General features: G+C 37.2%; 1 protein-coding gene across 10 annotated transcripts in view; it reads left to right on the top strand.

Moving 5' to 3' along the window:
* DST (dystonin) overlaps positions 1-12,184 on the top strand; it is a 288,951-nt gene that overhangs the window by 193,174 nt on the left and 83,593 nt on the right. For all 10 annotated transcript variants that reach the window (XM_059468642.1, XM_059468637.1, XM_059468645.1 and 7 more), the window contains 8 exons: positions 426-971; positions 3,409-3,585; positions 6,243-6,366; positions 8,220-8,428; positions 8,699-9,016; positions 9,200-9,366; positions 9,909-10,065; positions 10,310-10,436. In XM_059468642.1, coding sequence (XP_059324625.1) covers positions 426-971; positions 3,409-3,585; positions 6,243-6,366; positions 8,220-8,428; positions 8,699-9,016; positions 9,200-9,366; positions 9,909-10,065; positions 10,310-10,436 — 1,825 coding nt within the window. The remainder of the gene's footprint in view (positions 1-425; positions 972-3,408; positions 3,586-6,242; positions 6,367-8,219; positions 8,429-8,698; positions 9,017-9,199; positions 9,367-9,908; positions 10,066-10,309; positions 10,437-12,184) is intronic.

Here is a 12,184-nt window from a genome sequence, read left to right as displayed (position 1 = left end):
TAAGTACACTACCATAAATGCTAAGTAATCAGCAAATTAATTTTGTTAGGAAAAACGTTAAAGAGATTGACAAAGTCTAGTTTTGCTCTACAAAGTTCTGTTTTGAAATTATAGGGGAAAATGTTTGTGTGATATATGCATCTAGGTATTGCTGAGTTGCAATGATACTTGAACATTGCCATACGGTCATGGCCATATGGAAAAAAAATTACCATTGAATATTTTGTAATTTTTTTTTAACTCCACAGAAATATGGTGACTAAGAGTCACACTTTCACTTAAATTACTGACAAAATGTTGGGTTTATAATAAACAATATTAATATTAGAAAAGCCTTTATCATTTTGATGATCCTTGTTTTACATGTCCTTTACTAAGGAACCATGTGAGAGGGTGCTGGTTGTAATTTATTCTTTTATTTGTAGGCTCAACATGAGAAAATTATTTCACAGCAGCAGGCTATCATAGTAGCAACTCAGTCTGCTCAGGCACTGCTTGAGAAGCAAGGGCATTACCTTACCCCTGAAGAAAAGGACAAGATGCAAAGGAACATGAAAGAGCTGAAGGCTCAGTATGAGACTGCTTTGGCTGAATCAGAACGAAAAATGAAATTAACCCATTCTCTGAGGGAAGAATTGGAGAAATTCGATGCAGACTATAGTGAATTTGAAACGTGGCTGCAGCAGGCAGAACAAGAACTTGACAACTTGGAGGCAGGGGCTTCTGACTTCAGTGGTATTATGGTCAAACTGAAAAGGCAGAAGAGTTTCTCAGAAGATGTTATCTCTCACAAAGGTGATTTACGCTATATCACAATTTCTGGACAAAGAGTTTTGGATGCTGCGAGGTCATGCAGCAAAAGAGATGGTGTGAAGGTTGACAAAGATGGCATTGATACTTCAGCTACGTATGCTGAAGTGCAGAACAAACTGGACAGAGCTTCAGAGCGCTTCAAATCTCTCTATACTAAGGTAAGTTCTATTTATACTGAATAGGAATGACTGCTATAATTGATTTAGCAGTTTGTGTAGGCAGGAGGTAGTTGATGAAACAAACACTGTGAGAAGTTGTAAATTCTTTGTTTCTTCAAGTTAAGATAACAGAACAAGATGCTTTTCCAGATCTACTTTAGTTAAATGTCAGACTATTAAAGGTCTGAATGGATGATACTTTCTACTTTGTGTTATAAGGAAGAAATGAGACCAGAGTTCTTCATTCTTCTTTTCAGGCTTAAAGAGCCTCTGAGACTGTGGCAGCTCAGAATGCCTTGAGTAACGCTTTGGGGTGGAAAGAAATTGTAATACTTTCAGATATATAATGTGTACTTTATGTTACCTGCAATATTTCCCACAGCTGTTTATTTACTTGGCTCCCTACTAATAAAATGACCGTAAAAAGAGAGAGATTATGCCAAATATAGCATGTAAAGTTTTAATTTTAATTTGTATCCTGAAGTAGTTTGTCCTGATGTGACCTTTGTTGTCAGCACTAGGCATGAAAGAATTTAGTGATTTAAGGACAGCAATTATTTTCCACTGCTCTGCCAAGTAAACATTTTATCCTTAACAATATCAGATTAGTGTCTAACTAATGAGTAATTAGCAGCGCAAAATCCTCCATGTACCTTAGAGAGGGAAGATAATCTAGCTCTCTTTGCCAAGTTCACATATGGAATCTGCCTGACAGAACTAGACAAACATCACCAACTAATCTCACATGCCAATTTCCAGCTGTTAAAAAAAAAACAACAAGTGTTGTTCAATATTGATAATATTCCAGAACTGTAAACTTCTGAGATAATTATTAATTGAACTATTGAAGTTGCTGTCAGTAGCCTCTGACTTGTGCTATTTCATATTTTTCTGAGATCACAGGTTCAAACTCCTTAGAGCTTCAATGACCACTGGTAGAGTGTTGGTCTGCAACAGTGGCCACGTTTATCTGGAAATTTTTATCTCTTTAAGGTTTTCATGCTCAGAAATGTTAATTCTATAAAGACTGATTACATAGTGAAAAAAGTATATAAAACTTGTTTTCTCAGTTTATCAAGACAGCTGCTCATTTACGGAAGCACATTTTCCTTTTCCTGCTTAACTGCTATGAATAGGGCAGCTAATTTGACAATTCTCTTGACATGTTAAATTTCTGCAGTTGGTTTATTGAATTACTTTGAGTATGAATGTAAAGATTTCATAGCAAAATTTTCAGAGAGCTTATTTTTATGCACATAAAATTCCCATGCCAGCAACTTGATTTGTCTACTTTGCAAATTCTATCCTTTCCATATATACATTTAGAAGGGTTATAAGAGACATGCTTTAAATATTTGACAATAAATATGCAGAACAAAGTAGACCTTTTGTGTCTCTAAGGACAGAATTCTAAAAAGTGAGAGGGTCCTCAACCAGTGAGATTTTCCAAGAAAATGAAAAATTTGTGATTTGCAAATGAATTGGTAGTAACCATTTTTGCCTTTTGTAAAGTTTCTTGCTTTTAATAAATACTTAGGTTGCTTTTACTTTTTTTATATATCTATTTTCACATGTCTGAGACATGATTTTATAGGCTTGTATGTTGAAAGAATCCTAAAGTCAGTTCTTGGTTAACTGGTTATATAAACAGACATGTTCTATGTCTGCCCACCAGATGGAGACCAAGTACCATTTGTGAATATTAAAATACAGTCTCTGGAAGGTTCAGAATATAAATATTTAATGTAACTGTTTATAAATATTATGACTTGATACAATCAGGTTTTGCTTGTGAAATCATCTTCAGAAAGTCTGAAAGATTTTCACTGACTTTTTTATGTGTCAATTTGCTGTAAACATTTTGGGGCATGCTAACATATAGGTCTAGTTAGGATCTTGTTAAGATGACATTTTTAAGTGAATAAAACAAAGCATATGCCCAATACCAAGGCACATCACTTTGGATTCACTATGCAGATAAGGTAGTTACGAAAACAGTTCTCCACTGTCTGTATTTTAATGAGGATACATATCTCTCCTGATTTAAAAAAAATTTTCTAGCTTCTAGTGGCTTTCTACATTTCTACTTTCCACTTGCTTTCTACAGTTTTGGTACCAGAGTTCTGATAAAGAGTCTTTATATCACTGAATCAAATTTTATTCCTGAAGTTTTTCCTATTCTAGTACAGCAAGTAAGATTCCAGTTTTGCACCCGCATCAGTGGTTTAATCCTAAATCATCCTTTAGGAACACAAACTGGGAAGACCTCCATAGCCTGTCCAGCTGTCATGTCTTAGATCAAAAATCAGTTAGTGAAATGATGGCAGGAAAAAACGATGCAGTACAACAGGAATGAATGTTTGCCTTTGAGATTGGTATGAAATGCAGCATGCAGTTAATGCCTGCATATTTGCTTGTCTCTTTTTTACTCTTTTAGTGTAGCATCCTTGGAAATAACCTTAAAGACCTGGTGGATAAATACCAGCATTATGAAGATGCCTCATCTGGACTTTTGTCAGGTCTCCAGGCCTCTGAAATAGCTGTGAACAAACAACTCTCAGAGCCAATTGCAGTGGATCCCAAAAATCTCCAAAGACAACTTGAAGAAACCAAGGTGAAAAGCTTTAAAATGCAGCAGTGCTTTTGTCCTAAAAGGAATTGTTTTTTGTCTGGAAAACAGGATGATCTAATATAATCCAAATGGCTGCAGGCCAGATTCTTGCCTTGCATGGGGGCATATAGCTTCTATGGTTCTGAAATTTGCCTGTCCAGAGCAATATCTGAAAAGCATTGGGTGAAAAAAAATGGGTACCAAGATGCCATTAGCAGTGGTGACAGCAAGATGTGTTTTCTGTCTCTTAGCAAATGATAGGGTGAAGTCTGGAAAGTTCTTGAACTAAGAAAGGATTTAGTGATTATGGTTTACTGTCAGAATAAGGCTTGGATAGGGTTCCAGATAGAGAAATCCATTTGATTGTTGTCTGTGACTCTTGACTTTTTTTCTGGTCACGTTCGTGTGTTACTTCATTATGAAAGGGCTCATACCAGGTGAACAGTGTGATGTGAGTAGTCTGTCTGCCTGTTTCAGTTTCACCCTGTGCTATGTACCCTTCAGAGAGTGAACTTAATATAATTTGTGTTGCACACAAAACCAGTGGTTTTTATTTTTTGCCTCTGAGGATGTAACTGGTGACTTCATGTAAATCCTAGTATAGGCAAGACAAGTTAATGATAGAGATTATGAAGTAAAACTCTGGATATCTGTACAAAGTGTAGGTTTGGAGAAGGCTTTAGGAAGCCAAGTATATGGTAAGCAATATAAAGTTTCATAGAGTCTTCATCTTTGAACTGACTATTATATTTTCATAAACACATTCAATCACCTATACTATAAAAAAGCAAGATTATTTGGTTTTTAGTGAGCAAGACTAATGGTCAGGCACTTCCTCCCTGTTTTGTCTGTGCTTGGTGAAGTATCAGTGCAGGTCAGACACATTTACTATTGAAAAATCATAGTCAATGGCTTTTGGAAAGTACATACTTTAACCATTTCCCTCACATCAGCCTGAGCAGTAGTTGTCTTTATCTATGGTGTCTTTCAAATTGGCCACTGGAAATGCTCAGCACTTTGGTGCATGACAGGAAAAGGAGACAAATCACAGCTGTGTTTAAGACAACAAAATTAAGAGTGTGAGTTGTGAACTAACAATTGAATGTTTAGGTACATTTGTGCTTCCAAGCACTGAAAGAGTAGGAATAAAACCAATTACAATTTGAAGCTTCATTTAAACTTTTTGTTCCTTATGCCAAAATGAATTATATTCTCTATAATGCAAATTTTCATGGATATAATACAAAAGGAGTGAGTGCTAGGGCTCATTTTATGAAATGTCTACATGGATTACTTGCCACACAAAAGAGGCACTCAATGGCTGTGAGTTGGGAAGAAGGGAGAGGGTACAAAATGTCAAGAGATTCAAAGGAAGAGAAAAAAACCAGGAGGCTGAGGAAAGCAAGCCAATTAATGAAAGCAAAACAAAGAGTATTTTGAGGAAGTCAGGTGTTGCAAGTTAAAGCTGTCCCTTGTAGCCAACACATGCAGCTGATAATCCAGCTAGACACAGACCTTGGCAGCATGGTGAGGTCTAATCTTTTTATGGGGATTAACTGTTCTTCAGAATATTCTTCACTGCCTCTGGCATCAGCTTGCTTGCCTTCTGTTAGCATACAAGGTTTTTGGTACATCTTTTTCTTTCTTTCTTTTTTTCTTTTCTTTTTTTTTTTTTTTTTTTTTTTTTTTTCCCTTTCTGCACAAGCTAGCCTAAGCCTCTTCAGATCTCTTGGAGACTCATTTTGTCAAATGGGTCAGCAAGATGATGCACTGTGTTCTGGCACACTCTTATTTTCTGGGTACCAGTGCTGAATGCACTGATGAGATTTCTTTGTGCTGGCAGGGCACATAGGATTACCTTTTCATTCATATATTCATTGAGTATCAATGAATATCAAAAAATAAATGAGATGTCCCTTTATTTTCAACTTGTATAAGTTTCAAGTGAATCAAAACAAACACTAGCACAGAGGCCTGAAATAATTTTAAAGATTATTTACCCCAAAGTACTCTTACACACTACAGAGATAAAGCCACTAGAAATTGATTCAGCCTTACTGTTTTTGTCGGCTCTGGAGAAAATAATGGCTGGGCTAGTCTCTGAACATGTGTTTCTTGGTTAGATGGACAAACCCAGGCAAAATTCAGCCACACTGCTTCAGGGGGTCCTGGCTGTGAAGGCAATCATCTTGTTTCAAGCTATTCCTGTTTGTGCTACAATATCAGCCTGATCCTTTGTCAATACCACTGCTGGTGAATGTGTAACTGCTGCTGTTGATTGTGTGCTTTTCCCTCTGAATTGTTCTTAGATGCTGAGTGGAAAAATGTGTTTATAGTTGTCTGTACAAAGGGTCTTTAGAAACAATTAATCAAAAGACACATTTGAAGTTACATGCAAGAAATAAGTTGGGTCAGACAAGTATTCTAAAGCATAAGATAAAAAAGATGGTACATGAACTAAATCAAGGGCCAGAAGGGTAACAGCAGCCATAACCACTGGTCAGGATTTTTCTTAAGGAGAGGTCACAAATTGAGTTAGTTTATTCCAAATACTGAGTTTCGGTTCTGTGTTTTGTTAATGTAAATATGTACATTTACAAATATATGTAAAAATGTTAACTGTACTGAAAAGCATAATTGATAATAGTGGAATTTTACAGGTTCTTCAGGGACAAGTGTCTAACCACCAAATTGCTGTAGAAAAACTGAAAAAAGCTGCTGAAGTGTTATTGGACACAAGGGGAGAGTTGACACCAGACAAAGATGAGATTCAGAAAACACTGGGTAAAGTGTTTGCTTTTCCTAATGCCTCCTTTTTATCACTTGTGTCTGCATGCATACTCTGGAAGAGAAAAATTACAGGGCTTCCACATTCTTTCTTATGTCACTGTTCAAGTCCATGTTTTGTTGAGTGTTAAGTCATTACAACACAGTAATTTTATTGTTGGTCTCTCTCCTTCATGAATCCCTATGCTTTTCACTGTCATTTAATTTTTTTCTTTTTACAGAAATAGGGATTGCTGAGCAGAGGTAGTGATTTGCTGAGGATCATAAATTCTCCAGAGAAAAATTACTCCAAGGAGCCTGTTTACAAGCAGTTATTTGAAGTTTGCTTAGCTTAGGGATTACTTCCCTCTAACTTTATGAAACTGCCTATGAAGGGATTGACTTTGGTAGGCTGCCAGATGCCCACCCACCTTCTCTCTCACTTCCCTTGCTCAAGTGGATGGGATAAAAGATTTTTCAGATAAGATAGAAAAGCTCACAGGTTGATGGGGAGATCACTCACTTTTTATTGTCATGGGAAAAATAGACTTGACTTGGCAAAAATTAACTTTCATTTATTGCCAAATAAAACAAGTTTGGGAAATACGAAACAAAAACAAATTACAGCAACATTATCCTCCCCTCCACTCTTTTTTCCAGGTTCACCATCACTCCTTCCTTCCCAATTAGTGCCCCTCCCTCCCTGCCAAACAGTGCAGTGTGGATGGGAAATGGGTGCTTGTGATCAGTCTGTAATTTCTCTGCTGCTGCTTCCTCCTCACACGTTTCCCGTGCTCTGGTGAGGGACCTCTCTGCAGGCTGAAATCTTTGAGGCTAATATTGTTCCAGTGTGGATGCAGGCTGCATTTCCTTCAGGAAATATCCACCTCCTCTAGCCTGGGTCCTCTATGTGCTGCAGTGTGGTTATCTGCTCCTATCCTCCACAGCTTCAGGGCAATCTCTGCTCCAGCACTTGGAGCATCCCTCTTTCTTTGACCTTCATGTCTGCTGGGCTGTTTTCATACCTTCTTTTCCCTCATTTCTCAGTCCCCTGCAGTGTTTTCCCTTTTCTTAAATGCATTTTTCCAGTGGCACCACCAGTTTGGCTGGGGAGCTCAGCTGTGCCCTGTGATGGGTGAGCTGGAGTTGGCTGGAACCATCTCTGTCTTCCATAGGGCAGCCCTTGACCTCCTCTCACATGAGCCAAAAACAACTTGTCACTAACAAACCCTTACCAGCACCAAAACCTTACCACCTACACCTAATACTTTTTCCTATCAATTTGAGAAGTAGCACAGCATGACATTCACCTGTCACTGTCTGAAGTTTGAAGATGCTCTGTGTGTATCACCCAGCTATCTCTTCATAGAATCCCATAAATAACTTGCAGAACAACAAAACTGAAAAATGGTGGCTTGACTCTTTGGAGTTGGTGATAAAACTCTATGGGAGGTACCTGGAGCTTGTAGTTTTCAGAAAGTTATTTCGAAAGTATTGGACATGTAATGAAGAACCATCTGGAAGAACCTCTCAGATCTCACAGTAACATAAGAGACATAATTGTAGAAGAGCTGTCTTAATACTGTGCTATTTTATTTGGGAACAGTCAACAGCTGTCTTAAGCTAGAGCTACATGGAAACCAGTTTCTAACACTGGGAACTGCATCTGTATGCTACTCCCTCATTTCCCTTGTCTGATGTGTGTCTTGGCTCTGTTGGTCTTTGCTTCCAAGTTTTTACTGACTAAAGCTGACTTTTTTTTCTTCATTCTAACATAGCAATTTTTGACTCAATTGGTGAGTGCTGGTGAAGTAAGCTAAAAGCTTAATTTGGCTACAAGAAGAAATTAAAATATATCTTCTCTTTATCAGATGATATTGTGGAAAGATATGACAATTTATCCAAATCTGTGAATGAGAGGAATGAGAAGCTTCAAGTAACTCTGACACGATCCCTAAGTGTGCAGGACGGTTTGGATGAAATGCTTGATTGGATGGAAGGAGTTGAAAAGAGCCTTAAAGAACAAGATCAAGTGCCTTTGAATTCTGCTGCTATTCAGGACATTATTAGTAAAAGCATTGTAAGTAGCATTCTTTGAAAAAAATAAACAGTCATTTGATAGTTCAGATTTAAAGACTGAATTAAAATCTTAGGTTGGCACCTTTCATGGATTAAAAATACTTACTAGAGAGGAGTGTTTTATGAAGTTAAACTGCTCATAAGGATTTTTGTAGCTGAAACAGTTACATCAATGGTCTAGCTGTAGTGGTTTGTTGCTTTATGTAGTAGATGAATTTCACTGGTTAAAATTTAGTTGCAAGTAATACAAAGTAGTTCTTGTATGTTTCAGATGCTGGAACAAGACATTGCAGGTCGCCAAAGCAGTATAAACACTATGAATGAAAAAGTGAAGAAGTTCATGGAAAAAGCAGATCCATCCACTGCATCCACACTGCAAGCTAAAATGAGCGAGCTTGCAGGAAGGTTTTCTGAAGCAAGTAACAAGCATAGAGAGAAGCTTATGAAAATGGAAGAATTGAAGACTAAAGTGGAGTTATTTGAAGGTCTTTCAACAAAACTTCAATCATTTTTAGATGAGAAAAACCGGGCTCTAAGTGAGACAGAGGCACCAAGAAAGGATGTCAGTGAAGTGTCCCAATACATGCAGGTACTCTAGCATTCAATTTGTATGTGTTGGGGGTTCTTAGTCTAACTCATCTAAGTGATTGAATAAGAAACAAGGCATGTTTTGGTTTTTTTTCCAGCATTGGTTGGTTAGCTAAAATCAAAAGTTTAACTTTGAACAAGTGATGGTAAAGTCTGATATGAAGAATGTAATCCTATTTTGCAGGAAGCTAGTGTAGAATTGGCACAACACAAGAAGGATCTGGAAGTTTTGAAGCAGCTCCTTGAAGAACTTTCATTCCATGCTCTTCCTGGAGATAAAGCACTGGTATCAGAAAAAGTAAATGCTTTGTCAAAGAAATTCAAAGAGGTAGAGGAGACAATAAAAGAAAAGTAAGTTAGATAACCAAAGTGTTTCCACTTTGGCTAATAACACAGTATGAATGTTGTGATTACTGCTATCTTTTTGTATGCAATCTGAAGATATTGCAGTTGACCAGAGTAAATAAGGGATATTTTTCTTGGAAGGAAAATATTCTATTTGAAAATGCGTCTGTAGTTAGTCTCTCTGGCCCAAGAGCTCTAAAAAATGCCATAAAGATATGTAATTTTTCAAAATTTGTGATATTCACAGGATTGTTGGCAATTTTAAGAAAACCCTACTTCTCCCCTTCTGTGATAGAGCATAAATTGCTACTTGTGTATATTGCTTTAGAGTACTATTTGGCAACAGGCTGCAAAGAGAAACTGGAGAAATTGTAAGAGATTTCATAGAGGTTACCTTGCAGTAAGACTAGGTTCTGCACATTCTGCTTATATCCATAAAATTAGCTTTTTAACACTTTGAATTTAGGAATAGTAATATCAGATTAATAATATTTGCTGGTTTAATTACTAGAAGGAATACTGTTATTCCTTTGTTTTTAATTGTCTAGAGAAGAGGATGTATCATCTTGTCAGAAAGAAATGGATGCTTTTGAGCTCCTTGTAGAATCATTAAAGAAATGGATAAAAGAGACGACAGAACGAATTCCCGCAGCACAGCCCTCTCTGAATACAGAGGAGTTAAAGAAACCTTTGGAAGATACATTGGTAAGCCTTTGCAGAAGTGAAATCTGGCTGAGGGAAATAAGGCACCTATTACTAATATTGAAATACAGATTTAAGATGTAAGCAGTCACAGTAATTGGGACTAGGGGTTTGCATTTACATTCCCATTTACTTTTGTAAGTTTGCAACAGATTCCCAAGCAGCAAAGTTGTTCCTTTCTGTACACTAATGCTCTTAAGTTTGAAGTCAGTTTTGTAATGAACAAATTACTGTCTTTCTTGACCAGAATTTAAAAGATGAATGGACATTAAAGGCACCTGAACTGCAGAAAATGAATAGCAGAGGAACTTTGCTGTGTAGCTTAATCACTGCTGTGACTTCTCCTGCAAAACTGAGAGCAGTTGCCAAATCAGGTATGGTTTTGTATAACCAGGTAAGCCTAACATGCCAAGAATTTTTAAAATCTTCAAGACAAAAATTAATATTGTTTCACCCTTGGATTAGCATTCTGAATATTATGGCTTGTGAGAAAACACTTAGCCCTGTCTCTTCTGACCATTGTTTGCCATTTCTATTTAAACTGTCTAGCTGCTATATAATTCAACACACATTCTCATTGTTTTACTCTGCCAAAATAATGCTGAAGTGTGCTGATGTAAAAGTTTATCATGTCCTAGAGTTGTTATGGAATTGCCAGATAGGGAATAAAATGACAATTTCACAGTTGCCTTCACCTCATCCCAGAAAGCTTCAGAGAATGAGAAATTGACTTTTTCTGATCAGTGTTGGGTGCTTCACATATCCATCAAGTCTGCAAGCAGGAGAAATACAAATCTTGCCTGGCAAACTCTGATATACCTGCACAGAGATGCCTATTTAAAGACCAAAAGGCTATTCTGTGACAACAAGCAAACACAGAAAGGTTTGCAGAGTTGTGGATTTTTTGTTAGAAGAGTGATGAGGAGATGGTTTATATAAAAAATGAGCCTAGGTAAATATACTCATCCTAACATGATATCATAATTGGTATTAGTCAGTGTTTTATTTGAAACAACAGCACAGCAGGGAAACAATTTTTAATCTAAGCATGATTTTCCTGGGCCAAAATGTGTTTTTTTGTCTAGACCAGCTAAATTCTACTGGCAATCCTAATTTAAAGATAGCAAGTCTGTTTCCATGATTTTTTTTACTCTAGTGCTAAATATTAATTTGTTTTACAGAAACCAGTAATTCTGCCAAGTATCATTCCAGACATAGTTCAAGGACATTGGGGCATTTTAATGGCAATAAACACATTTTCAGTCAATTCTTGAACTGACTAGGTCTGGAAATAAATTCAAGTGTGTTGGCCTTCATTGGTCATCTGTAAATGACTGGAAGGTTGGGGCCTGACAGAGGATACCTATTGGGCAAAAGTAGAACACTTTCTTTCTTATATCTCTTTGTAATAGCTGCCTCTGGTTTTGTTTGGTTTGGTGGTTTTTTAAAATTTTTTTTAACTTGAAATAAAAATCTTTCAAAGAACATTTTGGAATCTTCTATGATCTATTTGGGCTTATTTCTCTGCCTCTTTTCTACTCATATGCATCCAGATAGAAAAAATAGTTGAATAGCTATCACATAAGAGCAGCTATAATCCTCCAGACCAGAACATTTGCCCTCCTTGACAAGAGCTGTACTGTGTATCACTTTATTGCAGTTATAAATACCAGAGTCCAGCTAAAACACATGTGTGCAGGAGAGCGGGAAGTGATTCTCCCTGCAGCTCTCTGCAGTGTGATCTCGTGGCCCTGCTCTTTGCTCTGACTTCATTTTACAAAGCCCATTAGCTCTGGTTTCAGAGGCTCTGATATTATGGTTAATCAGTAGGGCTGCCTCAGAGTAAGGATTTCAGGTATAAGAGGGCCACATTGCAATTCCTGTCATGGAGCACATGCTTCAGTCTTGCTTAAGACAAGATAGGGAGGGATTAATCCAGGCGCTTTCGAGAGCTTTCTGTGCAGTGTTACAATGCGCATAAACCAGAATCTTTTTAAGTTGGAAAAGACCCTTAAGATCATGAGGTCCAAACACTAACTCAGCACTGCCAAGTCAGCACTAAACCATGTCCCCAAGCAGCACATATACATGGTTTTTAAATACCTCCAAGAATGGTATCTCA

Source organism: Ammospiza nelsoni, chromosome 3 (genome assembly GCF_027579445.1).
Source record: "Ammospiza nelsoni isolate bAmmNel1 chromosome 3, bAmmNel1.pri, whole genome shotgun sequence".
Classification (NCBI taxonomy): Eukaryota; Metazoa; Chordata; class Aves; order Passeriformes; family Passerellidae; genus Ammospiza; species Ammospiza nelsoni.
This window is presented reverse-complemented; position numbering and strand designations above follow the sequence as displayed.